General features: G+C 42.8%; 1 protein-coding gene and 1 pseudogene across 1 annotated transcript in view; one reads left to right on the top strand and one right to left on the bottom strand.

Moving 5' to 3' along the window:
• MTF1 (metal-regulatory transcription factor 1) overlaps positions 1-24547 on the top strand; it is a 46961-nt gene that overhangs the window by 1871 nt on the left and 20543 nt on the right. The window contains exons 2-6 of the mRNA XM_011969519.1: positions 319-777; positions 18365-18603; positions 20085-20216; positions 23130-23203; positions 23668-23804. Of these exons, the coding sequence (XP_011824909.1) occupies positions 370-777; positions 18365-18603; positions 20085-20216; positions 23130-23203; positions 23668-23804 (990 nt within the window). The 5' untranslated portion in view covers positions 319-369. The remainder of the gene's footprint in view (positions 1-318; positions 778-18364; positions 18604-20084; positions 20217-23129; positions 23204-23667; positions 23805-24547) is intronic.
• On the bottom strand, positions 16821-17623 carry LOC105531573 (annotated as a pseudogene).

Below are 24547 nucleotides of genomic sequence, written 5' to 3'. Positions count from 1 at the left end.
GGCACCTGTAGTCCCAGCTACTTGGGAGGCTGAGGCAGGAGAATGGCGTGAACCCGGGAGGCAGAGCTTGCAGTGAGCTGAGATCGCGCCACTGCACTCCAGCCTGGGCAACAGAACGAGAGTCTGTCTCAAAAAAAAAAAAAAAAAATGACTTGATGGTTTTTAAAGTTAAAATAAAAAAAAAAATTATTTCCAAGGATGGTTTTTCATTTGCTTTAGCTTGCTCTTTAAATGAGAGGGAAAATGAACCTTGTGGTTGCTGAGGAGCTGTGTGGGTCTTGTGGTATGACTCTTAACTCTGGCTTTGTTCTGTTGCAGACAAGTCATTACGTTTTCATTTCTCACAATTGGGCTGAGCACAACTGAACCATGGGGGAACACAGTCCAGACGACAACATCATCTACTTTGAGGCAGAGGAAGATGAGCTGACCCCTGATGATAAAATGCTCAGGTTTGTGGATAAAAACGGACTGGTGCCTTCCTCATCTGGAACTGTTTATGATAGGACCACTGTTCTTATTGAGCAGGACCCTGGCACTTTGGAGGATGAAGATGATGACGGACAGTGTGGAGAACACTTGCCTTTTCTAGTAGGGGGTGAAGAGGGCTTTCACCTGATAGATCATGAAGCAATGTCCCAGGGTTATGTGCAGCACATTATCTCACCAGATCAGATTCATTTGACAATAAACCCTGGTTCCACACCCATGCCAAGAAATATCGAAGGTGCAACCCTCACTCTGCAGTCGGAATGTCCGGAAACAAAACGTAAAGAAGTAAGTAAAGCAGTCAGTGAGGGCCTAGTTTGGTTTTGGGGCAAGTCCTTACAAAATTCTTGGTGCAAATTTTAGTTGGGGAGTGAAGGAGTCCGTGGGGTTAGGACTTACAGTAGTTTTGCTTATCAGCAACACATATGCTTCAGGTTTTGTTTTGATTGCTTCTGGAACTTTTGGGTTGTGTAGCCATGTTGAAATTTGGGAATATGAAATTGTAATTTCTTGAATTTCCGTCCCCAAATCATAAATAAAACAGAAATTTTACTTAAGTAGGCCCACGTTTCTGGTGCTAAAATGACTATTTAGCTTATCTAACAGGGAAATAACTAGAGTTGGCTTATTTGATAAAGAAATAACTATATTTGGCTTATCTCCGGGTTGTGTTTAAATGATTTGTTTTGGAGATGAGTATCTGCTGGAATATGTTTTATTATCTTAGTGAATGTTTAATGAACTTTTATTTCACGTGGCACACGCCTGTAATCCCAGCACTTTGGGAGGCTGAGGCAGGTGGATCACTTGAGGTCAGGAGTTCAAGAGCAGCCTGGCCAACATGGTGAAACCCCGTCTCTGCTAAAATATAAAAATTAGCCAGGCGTGGTGGTGCATGGCTGTAATTGCAGCTACTCAGGAGGCTGAGGTAGGAGAATCACTTGGACCCGAGAGGCAGAGGTTGCAGCGAGCCGAGATCATGCCACTGTACTCCAGCCTGGGCGATAGAGTGAGACTCTATCTAAAAAAAAAAGAAAGAAAGAAAGAAAGAAATTCAGGCTGGGCACAGTGGCTCATGCCTGTAATCCCAACACTTTCTGTAATCCCAGCACTGGGAGGCTGAGGCAGGTGGATCACCTGAGGTCAAGACCACCCTGGCCAACATGGTAAAACCCCGTCTGTTCTAAAAATAGAAAAATTAGCCAGACATGGTGGTGGGTGCCTGTAATCCCAGCGATTTGGGAAGCTGAGGCAGGGGACTTACTTGAATCCAGGAGGTGGAGGTTGCAGTGAGCCAGGATCGCGCCACTGTACTCCAGCCTGGATGACAGAGAAAGACTCAGTCTCGGGGGGAAAAAAAAAAAAGGGGGAAATTCAGGCAAGAGGCAGTAAATGAGAGCAGGTTATCTAAAATAAGTTTTCATTTTCATGTTTAGCTAATGTGAGTAAGGTGATGCATGTCAGGATGCTTTGAAAACTGCAAAGCATTTTACAAATTATATTGGTGGTTATTATTAGCAGAATAAAAGTTCTGGTTTAAAGGTAGTGAAATACATTATCCAGGAACTTTTTTTTTTGAGACGGAGTTTTACTCTTGTTGCCTAAGCTGGAGTGCAACGGCGTGATCTTGGCTCACTGCAACCTCTGCCTCCTGGGTTCAAGCAATTCTCCTGCCTCAGCCTCCTGAGTAGCTGGGATTATAGGCAGGCGCCACGATGCCCAGCTAATTTTTTGTATTTTTAGTAGAAATGGGGTTTCACCATGTTAACCAGGCTGGTCTCGAATTCTTAACTTCAGGTGATCCACCCGCCTCAGCCTTCCAAAGTGCTGGGATTACAGGCATCAGCCACCACGCCTGGCCTATCCAGGAACTATTACAGGTCAGTTAGAAAAAAATAGGTCACTGGTAGTTACAGTACCAAGGACTAAATGTAAGATGTTACTAAACAGAAATAGGGTGAATGATTTAGCAATATCTTTTTCGCTGTGGTTGAGGTCTTGAAATTGCATATGGCTTATTGATGGCATATTACTTTACCTTTGCTAACCTTAGAGAGACCATCTTGTCCCACCGCCTACCCTATGCAGAAATTTCCCTATGGCATCTCTGACATCAGTTAATCTTGTTTCTGCTTGAAGACATCCAGAATTACAAGAGTACAGTGTTTCATACCTCAGCCCAATACATTTGTTAGCCAGCTCTGATTGTTAGAAAGCTTTTACTTGTATAGAACCAAAACCTTCCTTTCTGCAGGTGCCTCCCACTGGTTCTAGATCTGCCTTCCTGAGTAAACTTCCTCCCACAGGACAGTCCATCAGCTATTTGAAGATCATGGTTTTTTCTTCCTCTTGTATAGGCTGACCACCTCCATTTACTTAAATGTCCCTCTGTGACATTTTCCCCAGTCTCTCATCAGCCTCGTCACCTTTGATTATATGAATTCCAGTTTTCCAAAGTGCTTTTTTTTTCTTTTCTTTTTTTGAGACGGAGTTTCGCTCTTGTTGCCCAGGCTGGAGTGCAGTGGTACTATCTCGGCTCACTGCAACCTCTGCCTCCCAGGTTCAAGCGATTCTCCTGCCTCAGCCTCCTGAGTAGCTGGGATTAGAGGCATGTGCTACCACGCCCAACTAATTTTGTATTTTTAGTAGAGACAGCGTTCTCCATTTTGATCAGGCTGATCTCGAACTCCTGACCTCAGGAGACCCACCTGCCTTGGCCGCCCAAAATGCTGGGATTACAGGCATGAGCCACCATGCCTGGCCCCAAAGTCCTTTTAAAATCTGCAGTTGAGCACTGTCTCATAAGTGTGAGTCAGTTAGCATTGAAAACAGTATGGCTCTTATCTCTTAATATGGACACTGTACTATGATTACTATATAGTCTATATTTTATCAGCAACATCTTACTGTTAGCTTATAGTTGGAAATTTCTAGAGTAGTGCTTCTTAACTGCGGGCAGTTTTGCCCTCAGGAGATGTTTGGCAATGTCTAGAAACATTTTATGTTGTCACACTGTGGAGGTGATACTGGAATCTAGTGGGTAGAGGTTAAAGACATTGTTAAATGTTTTACAGTGCACAGGACAGCCCCCTACAACAAAGAACTGGCCCAAAATAGCAATAGTACTGGGACTGAGAAACCCTGCTCTAGATTATTCTCATGTATGCAGCTGTCAGATCTTACAAAAATGAAAATGGGGACCTGCCTATAGGCCTTATTAAAAATATCTCCCGGCCGGACATGGTGGCTCACGCCTGTAATCCCAACACTTTGGGAGGCCAAGGCGGGTGGATCACCTGAGGTCAGGAGTTCGAGACCAGCGTGGCCAACACAATGAAACCCTGTCTCTATTAAAAATACAAAAAATTAGCTGGGCGTGGTGGCAGATGGCTGTAATCCCAGCTACTCCGGAGACTGAGGCAGGGTAATTGCTTGAACCCGGGAGGTGGAGGTTGCAATAAGCCAAGATGTGCCACTGCACTCCAGCCTGGGCACCAAGAACAAAACTCTGTCTCAAAAAATAAAAAATAAAAATATCTCCCTATGAAATTTTATCTTGTTGATTTCAGTCCAATATTTGAGCTTGTGGGGGGGTTCATTTCAACTCCACAAACATTTAGAGAGCAAAATGCTGTTATGCTCTGTGGACGCTGCAGATGGTTGTGGTAGTAGATTTATAGCATAGAAGCAGAAATTGTTTACACCAGTAATCATAGCAACAAACACAATGTGGTAAATGTGAAGGAGAGGTACCAATATTGCACTGTGAGCACAGGGAAGCTCACCCTTAATCCTGGGATCAGGGAAGTCTTGTGAAAAAAGTGGCATTTGAGCTGGTCTTAAAGAATACATACAATTTAGGAAAAAAGCAGGAGGTTTTTCCAAGAGAGAGGAACAGCATGAAACAAGGAATGCAGGTGGGAAACAGGCCATTTTCAGGGAGTAGCCAGTTGTCCTGTTACAACAGAGTCAGCACACTTTTTTCTGCATAGGGCTAAATAGTAAATATTCTGGGCTTTGCAGGCTAAAAGGTCTCTGTTGGAACTACTCCATTCTTCCATTGTAGCACAAAAGCAGCCATAGACAATACATAAATGAATGAACATGACCAAGTTCTGGTAAGACTTTACAAAAACAGGCAGTGGGGTGGATTTGGTTCACTAGCTGTAGTGTGTCGACCCTTAGACTAGAACATAGGAGTAGAAAGAGATAAGGATGGAGAGATAACAAAGATCCAAACATGGAAGGCAGTGATAACCTTCTATGGGTTTTGAACTGTAACTTTTCTAGAAATGGTGGGAAACCATTGGAGGTGTCTAAGCCAAGGCTAGAGTGGTTAGAAAGAGAATGTGGTTAGAGTAGCATTTTAGAAAGACTGGTCTGGCAGCAGAGTTAGCTTGGAGGCAGAGGAAAACTGGAGACTTTTTGCCCAGTTAGGAGACAGTTGTAGTTTATGTTTGGGGTTTCATTTAAATCTGAAGAAAGGATAGTGGCCTTGTTCATGAGAAGAATCAAGAGCTTTTGTAGAGGTATGAGAGAACTTCGTACATGTTATTGGAGTTTGATGAATGAGCCATGAGTTGGGCATGATTCAAAGGTTTTGAATAGGCCGGGCGCAGTGACTTGTGCCTGTAATCCCAGCACTTTCAGAGGCTGAGGTGAGTGGATCACTTGAGGTCTAGAGCTCTAGACCAGCCTGGCCAACATGGTGAAACCCTGTCTCTACTAAAAAGACAAAAACTATCTGGTCGTGGTGGTGCATGCCTGTAGTCCCAGCTACTTGGGAGGCTGAGGCAGGAGAATCACTTGAACCCAGAGGGCAGAGGGTGCAGTGAGCCAAGATTCTGCCACTGCTCTCCAGCCTGGGCAACAAGGTGAGAATCTTTGTCTCAAAAAAAAAAAAAAAAAAAAAGATTTTGAACCATGTTGATTGAAAGGATTCATCCATTTTCCCAAATTTGTTGAGTTTCTGCTGTATCTTAGCACAGCTTTTTGATGGAACTTCAAATCTAAGTGAAGAGTTAAGCAGTTAAGAGTCTGTTGTGATAGATATTTTAACAGAGGTTTGTTCGAAGTGCTGTGTGCATGCTGAGGAGAAAGTGGCTAACTCTGCTCCCTGCACCCTCCAAATGGTGATCCCATTCATAGGAATCAAGAAAGATGGGAAAAGGAAAAAGTTTTGGTGGGGTAATTAATGAGTTTGGTAGGAGTGTATTGAACATATAGTCCTTGGAGAAAAGTAAGATGAACAAATGGAAAGCTCATTGGAAACATGTATCTGAGGTCAAAGAAATGGTTTGGAGTTAGAATGGTAGTAGAAAGGGGCCTTCAAACTGTGGGTAGTTTCCTTAAGGGAGAAGTAAGAGTTGGCCAGAGAACTTCAGGGTTGGAAAGAGAAAGAGGAACCCAAGAAGATCACAGTAGTCAATGGGATGGGTCGACTGCAGTGTTGTGAAAGCTGAAGGAAGAGAGTGTCAACAAATGAGGATATTCCTCTGTGACCCTGCAGAGGGACTGAGGAGCCTCAAAGAAGCCATTAGTTCTGCTGGTTGTGCAGTTGTTCACATATCATGAGAAGACTTGCCGCAGAGCATGAGTGATGAAGAAGTGAGTGAGTGATGAGGAAACAGGAGGCAGGAAATGTCAAGTTGGCCTTTTTTTTTTTTTTTTTTTTTTTAAATGTTTGGTAGTTAGAGGAAGAAGAATGATGAGGCAGTAGTAGCTAGCTCACGGGGATTGTATCATTTTTATTTAGCATAGGTAATTTGGACATGGTTTAGGACCTAAACTTTAGGCCATCCTCCGTTAATGATTACTGTGTGAAAGTGTTTCATGAGCGAATGGTCAGGAAACATTAAGTTAAACCAAGACAGAAATTTGTTGATTAGGACTTCTCAGAGCCTTTGATGTGCCACTAACTAAGAAGGAAGAAAACAGAATTTTTCAAATGCTTTAAACTTGAGAAACCATTTTTTCGGATCCAATTTCCAGGGATCAGTGTTTTGTGGAACACATTTTGGGAAATGCTGATCTAGGCAGAAAAGGAGGAGATGGTACAGAAGGAATGATTATGCAATCAGTGAAAAGCTGTCACTTTTCCACTTTGTACTGTTCAAATTGGTTTATTCTATTTGCAAGTCTGGTTTGCTATTCATGTCTTCAGGTCATTGATAATCATACTGAATAGCACAGGGTGAAGGATATTATGAGCACTTTGTTCAGTTTGCTGGGGATTTAGCTCACTCCACTTTCCTCCCACCCACATTTTTCCATGCTATCCATGAGACCTTTGTGGAAGATGCTGTATTCTTGAAATCAGTAGGTTTGGGGTTGGGTGGAGTTTGAAGGAGAAGTAGCAGTAGCTTTAGTCTTTGAAAGTCTTGCTTAATGACCAGACATTCAGGAGGCTTGCCTTCCTGAAGCACTGTCTTAGCTTAGCTTTTGTTTTGGCAGTGATTTTATTTGGGCATTAAAATCCACTTAATTGGCCTGAAGAGGCTGATGTTTATCACTACTCGATAACAGACTTCATGATCCTTTAGCCCTTCCTTAATCCTTTTCCTTTCATTTTTTTTTCAGCTTGGTTTTTGTTTTTTTCTTTTCCCTCCATGCACAGGTGTTACTCTTGAGAAATCAAATCATTTGATAACTAGTTGGTCTTCTTGGCTTCCCAAGCAGCTTATTTTCTGAGTCACATTTTAGCTTGAATTTCCTGTTTACTCTTGTTTTTTTCATTGTTTCATATAGTGTGGAGTTGGCTTACCTATTACTTCATTTTCTTTTCTTCATGCTTCTCTTATGCAAAAAATAAACCAACCAGAACCTTGCCACAGATAGTCTTTTCCTACCACAAAGCCACTGGTCATTCTGACTCAAATTTCACGTATCTTATTCTCATGCTTTTTATTTCATTACTGTCTCCCTACTGATTTGGTAGCTTTGAGATCTATCTTTCTCTCTCTTTCTTTCTTCTTGCTTTCTCTCTCTTTCTTTTCTGTCTTTCTCTCATTCCCTTCCTCCCTCCCTTCCTTCCTTCCTTTCTCTTTCTGTCTTCTTTCCTTTCCTTCTTGAGACAGGGTCTCACACCGTCACACAGGTTGGAGTGATTACAGTGATGGGATTATAGCTCACTATAACTTCAAACTCCTGGGCTCAAGCAGTCCTCCTGCCTCAACCTCCCAAAGTGCTGGGATTATAGGCATGAGCCATGGCACTTGGCCAGCTTGTGAGATTTCTAATCAAAATATTTTCATTCTGCCCAAAAACAAGTTTTTTGTTTTTTTTTTTGGTTGAGACAGGGTTCCATTCTGTAGCCAGGCTGGAGTACAGTGGCATGGTCATGGCTCACTGCAGCCTTCACCTCCCAGGCTCAAGCCATCCTGCCACCTCAGCCTCCACAGTAGCTGGGACCACAGACATGTGCTACTGTGCCGGCTACTTTTTGGTTGTTTTGGTAGAGAGGGGTCTTGCTATGTTGCCCAGGCTGGTCTCGAACTCCTGGGCTCATGCAGTCCTTCCAGCTTGGCCTCCCAAAGTATTGTCATTACTGGTATGAGCTACCATGTCTGACCCTTTAAGGACTTTCTACTCTAAGTCTCTAAGCAGCTGTGTCTTACTGTTGTTTGTTTGTTTACTTTTTTTTTTTTTTTAAGACACTGGGTCTTGCTATGTTTGCCTAGGCCATGATCATAGCTCACTGTAACCTGGAACTTCTGGCCTCAACCAATTCTCACTCCTTAACCTCCTGAGTTGCTGGGATTAAAGGCATGAGCTACCACACCCGGCAACTGTGTTTTCTTTAGTTGGTTTGTGCGGTCCATTCTTGAATCCGTGCCCTTCCAGAGAACCTGCCAGGACTGTCTGGTTACCTGTTCATCTACCTCTGTCTGAACTACATTAATGACGTGATATATCCTCCATAGCTAACTGACCTTGCCAGTTTTCTATAGAGTAGTTGGCCAAGGAGCATGAAAAAACCCTAGGAATCATATGCCAAATTTATTCTACATGATGCACCAAAGTATTCCAGTGCACTGATTAGGAAAGGTTTTCTTTCAAGAAGCACAGTTACAGCGATTTTTTTTTTTTTTTTTTTTTTTTTTGTAGATGAAGTCTTGCTCTGTTGCCGAGGCTGGCATGATCTTGGCTCACTGCAACCTCTGCCTCTGGGGTTCAAGAGATTCTCCTGTCTCAGCCTCCCGAGTGGCCAGGATTACAGGCATGCACCACTAGGCCTGGCTAAATTTTGTATTTTTAGTAGAGACAGGGTTTCACCATATTGATCAGGCTGGTCTCGAACTCCTGACCTCAGGTGATCCACCTGCCTTGGCCTCCCAAAGTGCTGGGATTACAGGTGTGAGCCACCACGCCTGGCCTACAGTGATGCTTTTAGGCTGCTTGGTGTATTGCTCCTCAACACACTATGAACTAATTGTATGGCCAGTGGCATTCCAAGAGGAGAGTTATTTTTTTTAGTGTGACAGATTTTAAATATAAGAATAACAGGAAAAATCTGACTCCAGTGTTTTGAAACCTTTTTGCAGTGTATGTCCTTTACTTTGGGAGACCTAGTTCCAATCTCATGCCTTATTATAAATTCCTTAGGCAGTAGAATGATCCACTCAGACAGACCAAGATGTTGTTGACTCTCCTAGAGGAGAACTACCCACTTTTTAGTCTTTGCATACTGTGATTACATTTCTTTGCAGATTCCCTTCTGAACTCCGATGAACTTGTAAGTGTGAGGTTCTGTAGGAATCCAGAGCAAGAAGCATTTTCCATTTACCCCCATATGAAGCCATTTTATCAGTGTGTCTGCATGTGTGTTATGTACCTCTCCTTAGTAATCAGCATTTCCATCACTCAAGTCCACTGGCCTGGAAAAGGGACTAGAGTGGTTTTGTGTACAATTGGGTTTCAAACTTGGTGCTATAGGAATTATAGGTCTCGATGTACATTTTACATAGGTTGTACCTTTTAAGTACTACTAACATTTTACTATTATATGACATTGGCAAAAGAACTTGAATTTTATTTTTTTCCCCTCTTACTTAAATCAGGCTTATTCGTTTCTTCTGTGAGGTGCAAAGGGATAGTTTCAACCTAGGTTCCAGCTTTGTTCTGTTATTGCTAGCTATGTGGCCTTGGGCAAGCTGCTCTGTTTCCTTTTTTATAAAATTGAAATAAAAATATCCCATTGCATTTTGTGAAGATTAAATGAGATTTATTCATATGTAATATGTGTAAAACATTTAGCATAGTGTCTGGTGCATCATGGTTGTTCAGTGGATGTTCATTTGCTTTCTTTTCTTCATAGACCCCCATGGTTCTTGAAGGAAGTAAAGAGGTAATGTCCAGTTTCACAAGAGGTTAAAATGTTCTTTGTTAGGTACTCTTTGGGAGGTGTTTTCTCCTTGAGACGAGCTTACATATAAACTGCGATTAGGTTGCAGGATAGCCCATAGAAATCTTGGTAACCCCTAATTAGCTGAACTGTTGTATTAATGCCACCGTGGAACATAAACCACCATTTATAACTGTGTTTTATTCATTTAATTTTTTTGAGACAGGGTCTCACTCTGTCACCCAGGCTGAGTGCAGTGGAGTGATTACAGCTCACTGCAGCCTTGATCTCATCAGCTCAAGCGATCCTCCCACCTCAGCCACCACACCTGTCTAATTTCTTATTTTTTTGGAGAGTCGAGGTCTTGGGATGTTGCCCATGCTGGTCTCCAACTTCTGGGCTCAAGCAATCCTCCCACCTCAGCCTCCCAAAGTGCTAGGTGAGCACTTACAGGCACGAGCCACCTCACTGGCCCATACAACAGTGTTTTAAAATGAGAATCTGTTTGTAGTCGCCTGCAGGCATTCTGTGGATACCAGCTCTTGCCACTCCTCTCTCTTATACTTGGCTTCCTTTGACTTAGTATCAGGCCACTGAAATTATTTCCATGATGGGCATTTGGGGCACCAGGCAGAGCAAATGGCTATCAAAGAATGAGGACTCCTATTTTGCTCGCAACGGTGATGGAGAGAGGGAGATGGCTGGCTGCTGAGTAACTGCTATGTACCAATCACTATGTTACGGGCTTTAATATAGTTTTGTATTTAATTTTCATAACAATCCTATAACATAGATGCTATTAGCCCCCATTTTACAGATGACAAACTGAGGCTTAGAAACACACAACTAGCAAATGGTAGAACAGATTTGAACTGAGGACTTTCTGATGCCGAAGCCTATGCTTTCTACCATCACACACCACTTTTGCAAAGATATAAGAATCAGGTATTGAGACCTGTTGGCTGTGAAAAGGGCTAAGAAATGAAGGGACAGCAGCATTTGTTCTGTAAGGGTAAAGGTTTGAAGTGTGGGGAGCAGCTGGATGAAGTCAGCTCTCATAGTGGGGGATGGGAGGCCTGTCGAAATGAGGTCTTCAGGGTTCTTATATTTCTGAGCTTTTTGTTTGTCCGTTATGGAGAAGAAATTATATCAGTGCCAGTGTGGGGAATGGAGTCGGACACAGGGAGAGGGAAGGGAAGTCCCTAGTGATAGGGAGGAAAAGGCAGTTTCTACAGCCATAACAGCCTGGCCAGTCATTTATTTTTTAATTTTTTTTAATTTTTTAAATTTTTTTGAGATGGAGTCTCGCTCTGTTGCCCAGGCTGGAGTGCAGTGGCGCGATCTCGGCTTGCTACAAGCTCCGCCTCCCGGGTTCAGGCCATTCTCCTGCCTCAGGCTCCCAAGTACCTGGGACTACAGGCATAGCCTGGAACAATTTTTTGTATTTTTAGTAGAGACCAGGTTTCACCATGTTAGCCAGGACGGTCTCAATCTCCTGACCTCGTGATCCGCCCGCCTCGGCCTCCTAGAGTGCTGGGATTACAGGCGTGAGCCACCGCGCCCGGCAGGCCAGTCATTTATTTATGAGAATGTTCACGTGCTAGGTGCCCAGAAGCAGGAACTCTCTTGTGGAATAGGGGGCTGTAAATGTGTGTAAAATCTACTTCTCACTTTCACTTTCTTTTCCTCTAGGACAAACCCAGCCTTTTTTTCTTTTTTCTTTCTTTTTTTTTCTTTCTTTCCATAGGTGTTGACTTTTTTCTTTTTCTAATTTTTTAAAGCTTTTGCCTTCTGGGGTCGCAGTGTTTAATTTTCTCACTTTTGCTCATCCCATTCACCTTTCTTCTCTGATTCTGTTACCTTAACAAGGCAGTCATCTTTGTTAAATATTTCTGTATTCTAGAACTGCTCAGAACACTTTGTAAATCAGCATCAATTCTCTGAAAGCTCCTACTTTGTGCCCATTACTAGCATGAGACGCTGTCCTCAGTGAACCTAACCTGTGCTCCTTCCATGTTCCCTAACCGAGTAATCGACAGCTGTTTGAGGCCACTCGGGAAGATTAAAGTTATGCTTAGAGCCTGAAACTCTTTTGGAGGAACACTTTTTTTTTTTTTAAATGGAATCTTTGGTAACATTATGTTCATATTATAGATACTCTCATTCCTTTTTTTTTTTTTTTTTAAATGGGGACTCACTCTGTCATCCAGCTGCTCATGTCTTTAAATTCAGGTTGGGGATCACCACTTTCAAGAAGCCTTTCTAAGGTCATTGAAGTCTAAGTTAGACGTTTCTTTGATATATTCCCATAGTATGCTGAATATCTGTTAGTACAACTTCTCAAACCATATTGTTCTTGTTCGATTCATTTGACTTTGAGCTCTTTGAGAGCAGGGACAATTTTTTTTTTTTTTGTATTCCTACCACCCAGGACAGTATAATTTCTGGAACATAATTTTTAGGATGTATGAATGATAAACCTTAGTTGTACTGAAATGTTCCAAATGTTGCAATACCTCCTGTATGTAACCATGAAAACCTACACGTTTTTTGCAACTTCCTGCTCTGATCCAGTTTGAGGAGGTTTAGTTTTCCCTTTTTGTGAAATTTTGTGCTATTTTAAAATGATTCTGAAAGACAGAATAGTGACTTCTTCTTCTTCCTCCAAATGAGGCGAGAGATTACCCGTTTATTCAGCATTTTATGGGGGGAGCAGGCATTTGCTTTGACAGTGAACTGTCTCCCCCACTTTTAAATACAAATATTTTCAGGTCGGGTGTGGTGGCTCATGCCTGTAATTCCAACACTTTGGGAGGCTGAGATGAGAAATTTATTTGAGGCCAGGAGTTCCAGACCAGCCTGGCTTAACATAGTGAGGCCCCGTACTCTACAAAAAATACAAAAATTAGCCAGGCATGGTGGTACATACCTGTAGTCCTAGCTACTCAAGAGGCTGAAGTAGGAAGACTGCTTGAGCCCAGGAGGTTGAGGCTGTAGTGAGCTGAGTTCATGCCACTGCATTCAGCCTAGGTGACAGGGAGAAACTCCGTCTGTTCAGTCAATCAGTCCATCAACCAATAAATAAAGATCAAACAAATACTTTTCCCAGTCTGTGTCCTTTTCTAACTTGCTATCCCCTCCCCCTCTCTTTCTCTCTCTCCTCAGCCAAGTTTCTGGAAAGTGTAGTTGATATTCATTGTCTTACATTCTCACTTCTGTTCCTACCACTCCAGTGAAGCTAGTTGTGCTGAAGCAATTATGACTTTGTGAGTCAGCTAAATCCAAGAGGTATTTTATCAATCATCTCTGCTACATTTGACCTACTTGACCATTCTCCTTGAAACTGTTCCTTTGTCACATGTCACTTGTTGTCCTTGTCACTACCTTTTCAGTCCCACTGGTTTTGTTCATTTGTTCATTCATTCAAAAAATGTAAATCAAGCACCACTTCTCCACAAGGCTGGTCCTGGAAGTTGTGTCAGTGAACAGGATAAACATGGTCCCTGCTCTCATGGAGCTTACAGTCCAGCCGGGAAGTAGCTATTCATTCATTTAATTGGACAAATATTTATTTAGTGCCTGTTGTTTTTCAGATACTGTTGTGCCTACCATGAAACATAATGATGTAAATGGTTTAATCGTGTAATTATGGCATCTTAATTGTATCATGTGCTTTACAGAAAGCCCCGAAAACCTATAATTAGGATACCTATTCTAGTTTGGGATAGAAGTAAGGGTCAATCAGGAAGAGTTTCTAGAGGAAGGGTCATTTAGTGGAAGCCTGAATTGTGCAAGTGAAAAAACCTGGATGGGAGCAGAGTTTGGCGGGGCAGGGAGACAGGAGGGAGTAGTTAATTATTTGTTGCAGTTACGTATAAAGGTATCAACAGCTGTAGCATCTTAAGAGTGAAATTCTGCTCTTATCATTCAGCATTGTTGTAAGCTTTATGGTTGAGACATGCAGACTCCTTTATCCCAGCATCCACAGTCCCAGTTCTCCTTAGTGGTGAGTGATCATTTTCAATTCTCTATCTGGCAGCACTAAAGAGGTTTTTAGTCTTGATGGGAAGTCAGAATATATGCATAAGACGATAATGAACAGTATAAACTAAGTGTCAGATGAGTGGTATAGTAAATATTACTGGCATTCAGAGAAGGGTACTGTCATGTAGACGTGGAGTGATTGTGCAGGAGCTTGGAGTTCCTGAGGCTTGCGTTAAAGGAAGAGAAGGACTCAGAAAAGCAGAGAAGAAAGGATCTAGGCATTTCCAGTAGAGAAGGAGAGAACAAAGTCAGGGAAGTAGGAATCAGTCTTGCAAATGGGTAAAAGTGTACTGTTGCTTATAGGCCTAGACAGAGTCTTCTGTTTGGCTGCTTACCAAGTAATGTGATAGAAGACAGAAGAAGCCCTGGAAAGATCTTTGAATGTTAGGCAAAGGAATTGGGACTTTTATCATTTGAGCAGAGATGAAATATGTAGAAAACTGTTTTAGACTTAATCTGGCAACAAATGACTGCAAAGCTAGGTCCTGAGACATGAGAAGAATACCTGGATTAGTGGTTCAAGAAGGAATTCAGTTTAACAAATATTTATGGAGCTTCTCCTGTGTGGCAGTGGAAAGAGAACCCAATGAACAGGTGAGAGCACTTGACTAAGGAACCTAAAGACTTGTACAAGATCAGATGGGGGTTGGACAGGTGGGGGAGGGGTGGGAAGGGAGACAGGAGGAGTAGGGGCCCTCCCTACTACCCTACTCCCACAGGTTTCAGAGGTTAGCAAACTGTGGCCCACAGGCCAGATCCATCCGGTTACTTGTTTTTGCACAGCCCTTAAGCCTAAGAATGGTTTTTACATTTTTAAATGATTTTTTTAAAATCAAAAGAGTATATCATGATATATGAAATTCAAATTTTAGTGTCCATAAATAACGTTTTTGAAACAGAGCCTTGCTGTTTCATTTATGTATTGTCTGTTGCTACTTTAACATGCAGAGGTGACTAGTGACACAGACCATAAGGCCCACAAAGCCTAAACTATTTTTTGTTTAGCCCTTTACAGAAAACTTTGTCCATCCTTGAGTCACACTCATCCTTATCTCAGATCTCTTCTCTGAAACGAAATGTCCCTCTCCTACCTGAGACTTTCCCCTCCTCCCGAGCTTTTGAATGTTTCTCTTCTTCATTTTCCTCCTTAAATCCTCAATTTCTTCTTCCAGGACTTTTCTGCCCCCAAATATGTTCAAGAACTGACTTACTTTAAAAAAAAAAAAACAGGCCAGGTGTGGTGGCTCAAGCCTGTAGTCCCATCGCTTTGGAATGCTGAGGCAGGAGGATTGCTTGGGGCCAGGAGTTCCAGACCAACCTGGGCAACACAGCAAAACATTTAAAAATTATCTGGGTGTGGTGGCATGTGCCTGTAGTCCCAGCTACTATGGAGGATGAGGAGGGAGGGTCACTTGAGCCCAGGAGTTTAAAGTTACGGTGAGCTATGAATACACCACTGCACTCCAGCCTGGGCAACAAAGACCCTGTCTCTTAAAAACAAAAACAAAAAAACTTTATCAACTCAGGAGTTCACTTGTGCTGCTGTACTTCATCTCTAGCCTCTACCTCCACTTTACCTTTCATTCAGTCACCTGCATCTGGACCCTGATCCCAGTAGTCTGCTGAAACTAGTCTTGCTAAGTCATTAGTGAATTCCTAGCAGCTGGATCCAGTCACTTCCCCAGTCTTTACCTTCCTTATTTTCTCTGACATTTAACATGTTGATCATGTTTCCTTGAGACCCTTTTTCCTTTAGCTCCGGTAACATCATTCTTCATTGCTCTGTCTCAAAAAATAAAAAATATACACACACACACACACACACACATATATATACATATACATACCTATATATACACACACACATATATATATGTTGAACAAAAGTGCCAGAATTCAGTCTTCTGCTGCCAAGTCTAGTGCTTCTACTGCATCAGTATAGATATGAGGAATGTTTGGGAGATGAGAGACAAAATTTGGAATCGCTACACCTACGCTTAGAGGTAAAGGGAAAGAAGTGTCTCAGAGAAGGAGTTAAAGAGTGCCCCAAGGCATTACTATGTTGTGAAGGACAAGTTTTCAGACATTGAGGACATGATCAATGAGATATGTTTGCGAATAGTCAAGGAAAATAGGGAAGGACGAAAGAATTTGACCAACGGGAAGTTAAGAGAATAATTTCATACAGTGAAGCCATCTTGCCAACTGGTTAAGAAATACGTGGGCATTAATGGAAATGGAGGCACACATGTCAACTGCCATTTTTTAATTTAAAAAAATTTTTTTCTTTTATTTCTTTCTTTTCTAAATCAGCCCAAAATGTTATTATTATTTTTTCTGTCACCTAGGCTGGAGTCCAGTGGTGTGATCACAGCTCACTGCAGCCTCAGCCTCCCAGGCTCAAGTGATCTTCCCACCTCAGCCTCCTAAGTGCTGGGACTGTAGGCGTATGCCACCACGCCTGGCTAACTTTTGTGTTTTTTGTAGAGATGAGGTTTTGCCATGCTGCCCAGGCTGGGATTTTCTTTATTAATACTTTTATTTTTATTATTGTTTATCTACTTTTTCTTCCCTCTTTTTTTTTCTTTTTTGAGGTCAGGTCTGGTTCTGTCCACCAGGCTGGAGTGCAGTAGCAATCATAGCTCACTGTAACCTTGAACTCCTGGGCTCAAGCAATCTTACCTCAGCTTCCCAAATAGCTGGGACTGTAGGCGCATGTCACCATGCTCAGCTGATTTTGTGGTTTTCTTTGTTTTTAGTAGAGACAGGGTCTTGCTGTGTTGCCCAGGTTGTCTCGAAATCCTGGCCTCAAGTGATCTTCCTGCCTTGGCCTCTTAAAGTGATGGGATTACAAGCATGAGCCACCACACCCTGACTACTTCCTCTTCCTCTTCCTCTTCCTCTCCCTCTTCCTCTCCTTCTCCTTCTCCTCCTCCTTCTCAATTCACTTTATTTTTCTTGTGTAAAATCCCTGTGTTATAACCACAGTTGGAGCCTGGGTCCTCTGCACAGAGACTGTGGTGTGGGTCTTGATGAGGTGGTCAGTGAATTTCTGATAGGGAGACTTGGTAAATACAGTCTTTTTCCAGAGATCGGGGTCAGGTAGCTATAGGTCTTAGAGGTGGCCTAAAGGGTGGCTTTGGTGAAGTTGTCCAGGGTAGCAGTGCAGCCCCTGGCGGAGGTGTAGCAGTTGTCAATACCAGCCATCAGCAGCAGTTTCCTGGGCACAGGGGCCAAGATGATGCCAGTGCCTCAGGTGGGGTGGGGGCGGGATAAGGTATACCAGCACAGAGCCACAGCAGCCTGTCACCTTGCAAGGGACAGCATGGGGCTTGCTGATCTTGTTCCCCCAGTGGCCTCTCCAAACAGGAACAGTGGAGAGCTTGACCAGGATCATGGCCCCTTGGATAGCATTGGCAACCTCCTTGGAGCACTGAACATCCAGACTGATGTGGCCACTGTAGTCCCCGATGGCCTTGAACCTGGTGTACTGGCCAGTGCAGGTCTGCTTTTGCAGAGGTGTAGTCTTCAAAACCTCATCCTTGAGAGGTGACCCCAGCGAAAAGTCAATGATCTCAGACTCCTTGATGGGCAGGGAGAAGAGCTAGATCTTCTCCAGGGACATGATCTTTGTGTCCTGGACCAGGCAGCCCAGCTTGGTGATGTGCATCCACTCCTTGTTCTCAGCCTTGCCTCTGAGAGCTCCATGGCCTCAGCCCTGGCTCCTGGCCAACCACAGCCATGACCCTGGCCCCAATATCCCTGCCAAAGTCTCTGGTGAAGCTGCTGGGCCTCCCATTCCAGGCCCTCCACTGCACTAGAGTCATCTGCCGTTCGGTATTTGTCAGAGAAGCAGCTTTTTTTTTTTTCTTAACCTTCTACCATGAGGTGAATAATTGACTCGCCTTTCAAGAAGTTTGATGGTGAAAGGAAACAAGAGATTGGCAGTTTAAGAATTATCACATCACCAAATCTTCCAAGAAATTTGCAATATGTTGTCATTTTGTAGGCTTGAAAATATGCAGTGGAAATGATCTAGGGAAATATGTTTGATGGTTAAGTATGTAAATTTCAAGATGTTTTAAACTCAATTTAATATTGGTCTATCAAGTTGTAGTTCTGGAGGTCAGGGTGTTTAGTCAAGCCTTAAAATAAGTTAAGATCTTATTTGAATACAGGTAGCTGTAACAGTATAGTGTACTTTTAGTGCATAGATGTATATAGAGTTTGAAAACACTCTTATATTCATTTAGAATATTCATATACATATAGACTTATTTCTTCCCCATAAATCATTATGTGTTGTCCAGGTATGATTTGATCAACAATAAGGTTTTTCCACTTTGCTGCTAGAGGCTGTTTTCTGTGTTTATGATGAAAACCCATTTGTATTGTCTACAACGTCTCTTGGGAGCTGAGCTCTGGGTCGGAAAGTTAAGCCCTGTGCAGCGCTTTTGTCCTGTTGATGAGGTGTCTTCTGTCTGCCAGGTAAAGCGGTACCAGTGTACCTTTGAGGGCTGTCCCCGCACCTACAGCACAGCAGGCAACCTGCGAACCCACCAGAAGACTCACCGAGGAGAGTACACCTTTGTCTGTAATCAGGAGGGCTGTGGCAAAGCCTTCCTTACCTCTTACAGCCTCAGGATCCACGTGCGAGTGCACACGAAGGAAAAGCCATTTGAGTGCGACGTGCAGGGCTGTGAGAAGGCATTCAACACACTGTACAGGTCAGCCTCATCTCCGTTGTTCTGCCAGCCTCTGACCTTGACCTTGTTGTGACTGCAGGGCTCTTTCTCCTTGCAGGGGAGAGTTATTCACTTTCAGGGCTTTAAAAGACCGCAGCTGTGTTCAACTATGTAAAATTCCTTTCTGCCAGATCTCAGAAAATGAAAGAAAAAATTTAAAAAATGCATTAGAGAAACTTGTTACTCTTTTTTTTTTTTGAGATGGAGTCTCGTTTTGTCGCCCAGGCTGGAGTGCAGTGGTGCAATCTCAGCTTACTGCAAACTCCGCCTCCCAGGTTCATGCCATTCTCCTGCCTCAGCCTCCCGAGTAGCTGGGACTATAGGCGCCCACTACCAAGCCCGGCTAATTTTTTGTATTTTTAGTAGAGCCAGGGTTTCACCATGTTAGTCAGGATGGTCTCGATCTCCTGACCTCGTGATCCACCCGCCTTGGCTTCCCAAAGTGCTGGGATTACAGGTGTGAGCCACGGCTCCCAGCCTTAGAAACTTGTTACTTAAAGATGAACGTATCTTGGGCTGGTTAGAAGCGACAGTACGTTTGTATTTAGATTTGCATCTCATGGAGCAGCATTCTGGCCTGGGCATTTCAGTGCTTGGCATAGAGTACTATCTCCCTATGGCTCAGGATCTTTGTACTAAGGCTTCTGTCCTACCTCAGCTTGAAGGACTTTTCTATCCTGAGAAATGGGGAGTGGCCCATTCAGTGGGCCATTTCATACAAACATGAAAAGCCAATTCTCTTTTTCATGTTTGTATCAGGAGACTTAATAGTCTTCAGTATTGAGTATAAACTAATAGAAATAACAATAGCTAACACTTAAAAAGTACTCACTGTGTGCTAGGCATGATTCTAAGTGCTAGTCCCCATAGCAGCTGATAAGTAAGTGGAAGCACAGAGGGGTTCTATAACTAGCTCAGGTTTCCCCATCCAAGCAGGATGTGGGGTCAGAATTTGAATCCCAGGAAGTCAGTCTCCAGAGTCACACTCATATCACTATGCTATTCTCTGCATTTCTTTTGGGGCAAAATATGCTGGATACTAATATGGGTATAGAATTCTTACACACTTGATCCTGAAGCACATTAAACTGGCATAGGGAGGCTCTGTAGAACTTTATGACAAAGGGAGGCCGGGCACAGTGGCTCACGCCTGTTATCCCAGCACTTTGGGAGGCCCGAGGCAGGTGGATCACCTGAGGTCAGGAGTTCGAGACCAGCCTGGCCAACACTGTGAAACCCATCTGTACTAAAAATACAAATATTAGCCAGGCGTGGTGGTGGGCTCCTATAATCCCATCTACTTGGGAGGCTGAGGCAGGAGAATCGCTTGAACCCAGGAGGAGGAGGTTGCAGTGAGCTGAGACTGTGCCATTGCACTCCAGCTTGGGCGACACGAGCGAAACTCCATCTCAAAAAAAAAAAGAATTTTATGACAAAGGGAATTTCTCTGGAATATTTTGCAGGCTGAAAGCACATCAGAGGCTTCACACAGGGAAAACGTTTAACTGTGAATCTGAAGGCTGCAGCAAATACTTCACCACACTCAGTGATCTGAGGAAGCACATTCGAACCCATACAGGGGAAAAGCCATTTCGGTAGGTCTTACTGTTTGCTATTTGTCACTGACCGGGTTTCAGCTGGGGGTCTTGATACACTTTGAAATTTTTCAAAAGAGAAAGAAAACTCCCTTTACTAGCTCTTTCTTTGGCAGCGTTAACTCACCCCAGGATAGCTGTAACCAACCACTGCAGATTAGAGGGGTGCTGGTGGAGTCCAAGAACATCCTTACTCTGTGGATGATGGCCTTTCTGCCTCATTGTTTCCATTTATTTCCAAGAAGCATTTGTTGAAACTCACTTATGTGGTAGGTACTTTTGTTAGTGCTAGAGAATTACTCAGAAGCAGGCCTTCTTCTTAAGAACCTTTGTCTGGTGACAAAAAACCCACAAAATTTGTGGATAATGTCTGAGGCTGCAAATGGCCAAAGTGCTTTGAGCCCAGAGGAGGGATACCTAAGAATCAAGGAGGGGAGGGGATGAGGAGACAAGAGAGGAAATGAGAGGTAGGGATGCTTAGCTTAGTGATGCAGTTGTTACTTGTTCAAGTTATTGCTTTGTAATAATATCTCGTGTGTATACACAAACATATAGGAGCATCCATTTTTATTCATATATGTCAACATATGTATATCAAATAGATACACGTACTATAAACTTGAAGGAGGGACTTTGGTTATCTACTTTTTTCTCTGCTCATAGTATATAACATGATTCTGGGCATTTAATAGGTGTTCAAACTCAGCTTTGGGATGATTATATGACATTTTAAATGAGATAATCAGTTTGTAAGGATTTCCCCTAAATGTAATATAGATAGATGTATTGCTGAAAACTGCCCATAAACAATGTCTTTGAGGCTGGGCATGGCGGCTCACGCCTGTAATTCCAGCACTTTGGGAGGCCGAGGCAGGTGGATCACTTGAGGTTAGGAGTTTAAGACCAGCCTGGCCAACATGGGGAGACCCCATCTGTACTAAAACTACAAAAATCAGCCAGGTGTGGTGGCACGTGCCTATAGTCCCAGCTATTCTGGAGGCTGAGGCAGGAGAATTGCTAGAACCAGAGAGGCGGAGGTTCCCCACCGCAATCTGGTGAACCGAGATTGTGCCATTGCACTCCAGCCTGGATGACAGAGTGAGACTCTCTCAAAAAAACATAAATAAATAAAAATAATAATGTATTTGAATTTTGTCAGGGGATATCACAGTTATATTCAAGGCATTAAATATGCTACCTGTTCCTTCTTAAACCACTCATTTTATCAGAGTACTTAGAAACAAAAAGTCTTAGGGACAGTCAACTCTTAGATGCCAATCAAATGTAATTGTGAGCTGGGCGTGGTGGCTTATGTCTGTAATCCCAGCACTTTGAGAGACTGAGATGGGAGGATCACTTGAGCCCAGGAGTTTGAGACCAGCTTGGGCAACACAGTAAGATCCCAACTCTACAAAAAATTTTAAAATTAGTTGGGAGTGGTGGCGCATGCCTGTGGTCCCAGCTATTTAGGAGGCTGAGGTGGGAGGATCGCTTGAGCCAGGGAGGCCAAGGCTGTAGTCAGCTGTGGTTATGCCACTACACTCCAGCCTGGGCAACAGAGAGAGATCATGTCTCAGAAAAAAAAAGGACTTGTATTTTTAAGTTACAAATGTATTCCTGAGTCATGATCCCTTTAAGGGCAAGAGTAGTTAGATTGTAATTGGTTACTCTACAGATGGATGCTGTGAAACTTAGATTATTCCCTCCCCATCTCCACCCCGTAGGCTGCTGAGAGGACTCTGATTGCTATCCAGTCACATGCATTTCTCTTTGTGATGATTAAAACTGCATTTTTCTTGAATATTCAGTGAGACTTTAGACATGAAGATGATTATATGTAATTAAAAATGAAAATGCTGTAGAGAAGCTTTCTATTTAAAGAAATAAAATATTTTGGTTTATAAGAAAATGCATTCATTCATATAAGTAATTAAGGACTGTCTGCTATGTGCAGGAGCTACAGAAAGAGCTGCGTGGATCCTGTACTCAAGTAGTTTACACTCTAGGAAAGCAGATACCAGATGTATCTACAGAGAAAATAAGATTGGAAATGAGAGGTGCCATAAAAGAAATGTAAAGAAATGCCTTAGGAGTTCTGAGGAGGGAAAGATTCCTTTTAGCTTTGGTTATCAAGACTAAAAGAGAATGAAGTAGATCTTGACACACAAGATTATAGATAAGTTACTTGAGCCTGTCTTCTGATTGATTTTGTTCTTATATTTCAAGCCATGTGCATATTTGAGAGCCACTTTGCTCACTCTTGATATTCCTAATGTTCCACTGGCAGATTTTTCATATGGACTGTCACTGTCAATAGAGGTCTTTTAAGTAATTCATCAAAAGACTTTTGTTGTCAGGGCTCTCAACATAGGCCTTACCTGTAGGGCAAGAAATACTTATCCTGGGCTCTCGGTTCCCTCTGATCCCAGATATGCCACCTTACTTTTTCAAGGACCCCTCATCATTCCCATTCTCTAAAACCAGTGTCATTGATCTGATCATAGTGTTCTGAATATTTGTTTTAGTTTGTATTTATAAGAGATGTTCAGAGGCCAGGCGCGTTGGCTCACGCCTGTAATCCCAGCACTTTGGGAGGCCAAGGTGGGCAGATCACAAGGTCAGGAGATCGAGACCATCCTGGCTAACACGGTGAAACCTTGTCTCTGCTAAAAATACAAAAAAATTAGCCAGGCGTGGTGGTTGGGTGCCTGTAGTCCCAGCTACTCGGGAGGCTGAGTCAGGAGAATGGTGTGAACCCAGGAGGCAGAGCTTGCGGGGAGCCGAGATTGTGCCACTGCACTCCAGCCTGGGGGACAGAGCAAGACTTGGTTTCAAAAAAAAAAAAAAAAATGATGTTCAGGGTAAAGGTCTATTAGCTAATGACTCCTGTTTCTCTTTGTTTATCAAATTTAGGTGCGATCACGATGGCTGTGGAAAAGCATTTGCAGCAAGTCACCACCTTAAAACTCACGTTCGTACACATACTGGTGAGTTTAGGCCAATTTTTATTTTTTATTTTAACATTCATCAAGCCTGTAACTATCAGTTTTCCATTGAGACCTGTAGAGCTAGGTGGATATACAGAGACATAGAGTCTGTATATATTCAGGTGAGCCTAATTAGCTCAGCCTTACCTAGAATGTTTGGGTTTCTGTCAGAGGCGGACCTCAGGTGTTCAACCTTAAGAAATGAAACCAATACAGAGACACTCTAAAAAAAACAATCTGTGAGAAACAAATCTTCTCTTTAAACTTCCCAGCAGCAGTCATTCCCAGTGCTTTGCTCTGCATTGAGTTTTAGGACTGAGATGATTAATGTGTAATTTATTCAACTTTTAACAACTGTTAGCCAAAGTTTCTTAAAAATACTTACCTCTGTTAGGGAAAGGTAGATTTCTTCATCCAGTGAACTGACTTTATGGTAAATTAACACGACTTTGTTATTCTTGCAGGTGAAAGACCCTTCTTCTGCCCCAGTAATGGCTGTGAGAAAACATTCAGCACTCAATACAGTCTCAAAAGTCACATGAAAGGTCATGATAACAAAGGACCCTCATACAGTACACTTACACAACACAATGGATCAGAGGTGTGTAGTGTTTTTGTCTCTTGATCTGGGTACCACAGAACATCAGCAGTTGTTTGTGTATCACAATCAAAGGTTAAAATGTCTTCTCTGTATATCTGTTAGTGAGAGGGAAGAAGTCAGGGTCAAGATCAGTGTCTTGACTTGTGTATTTTACCACCTACTCAACATCTCCACCCAGATATCATCTACTCTTGTCAAACTTAACATGTTCAAACCTGTTCTTCCTGCAGTCTTCCTCATCTTGGTAAATGGCAGCTCTGTTTTTCTAGTGGCAGAGGCCAAAAATCTTATAGTCATTCCTGACTCTTTTTCCCCTCACACTCCACATCCACCAGCAAAGTCTGCCAGCTCATCCTTGATAATTTATCTAGAATACTATCACTTCTTCTGATTACTTTATTCACTCTACTATTGTCTTTTTGCCTGGATTATTGCAATAACCTGTTAAGTGAGCTTCTTAGGACCTTTTCCCCCTCTTCTGTCTACTCCACAACAGACTGTTCTACATATATTAGCCAGAGAGATCTTTCTGAACTATAAAGCAGATAATGTCTGTCGTCTGCTCATAACCCTCAGTAGCTTTTTAAATTTTTATTTATTTTCGGCCGGGCGCGGTGGCTCAAGCCTGTAATCCCAGCACTTTGGGAGGCCGAGACGGGCGGATCATGAGGTCAGGAGATCGAGACCATCCTGGCTAACACGGTGAAACCCCGTCTCTACTAAAAAATACAAAAAACTAGCCG

Source organism: Mandrillus leucophaeus, unplaced genomic scaffold (assembly GCF_000951045.1).
Source record: "Mandrillus leucophaeus isolate KB7577 unplaced genomic scaffold, Mleu.le_1.0 Scaffold895, whole genome shotgun sequence".
NCBI classification, from domain to species: Eukaryota; Metazoa; Chordata; class Mammalia; order Primates; family Cercopithecidae; genus Mandrillus; species Mandrillus leucophaeus.
The sequence above is the reverse complement of the archived record's forward strand: the minus strand, read 5'-3'. Positions and strand labels throughout refer to the sequence as shown.